The 201-nt window shown below is 62.7% G+C and overlaps 1 protein-coding gene across 1 annotated transcript in view; it reads left to right on the top strand.

Annotated features, from left to right (window-relative positions):
* Positions 1–62: 62 nt before the first annotated feature.
* The window catches only part of LOC104523418 (acrosin-like), a gene marked incomplete at its 5' end in the record, with an annotated part of 2,436 nt that continues 2,297 nt past the window's right edge, over positions 63–201 (top strand). The window contains 1 exon segment of the mRNA XM_029084494.1: positions 63–196. Coding sequence (XP_028940327.1) covers positions 63–196 — 134 coding nt within the window.

The raw sequence follows: 201 nt of genomic DNA, 5'->3' as shown, positions 1-201 counted from the left end.
TGACCTTCAGCCTGGGCAGCAGCGACCCGGCGAGCAGGACACTCACCAGTTCCTCGTTACAGAACCTGCGGGTACCAGCCCATCGCTTATTACTACGGCACATCGCGCGTCGTGGGCGGCACCAACACCCCACCAGGGATCTGGCCCTGGATCGTCAGCATCCAGATTCCCGTGGGAGTCGGCACGGCGCACTTATGTGGA

This window comes from Antrostomus carolinensis, unplaced genomic scaffold, assembly GCF_000700745.2.
Source record: "Antrostomus carolinensis isolate BGI_N321 unplaced genomic scaffold, ASM70074v2 scaffold24264, whole genome shotgun sequence".
Lineage (NCBI taxonomy): Eukaryota > Metazoa > Chordata > Aves > Caprimulgiformes > Caprimulgidae > Antrostomus > Antrostomus carolinensis.
The sequence above is the reverse complement of the archived record's forward strand: the minus strand, read 5'-3'. Positions and strand labels throughout refer to the sequence as shown.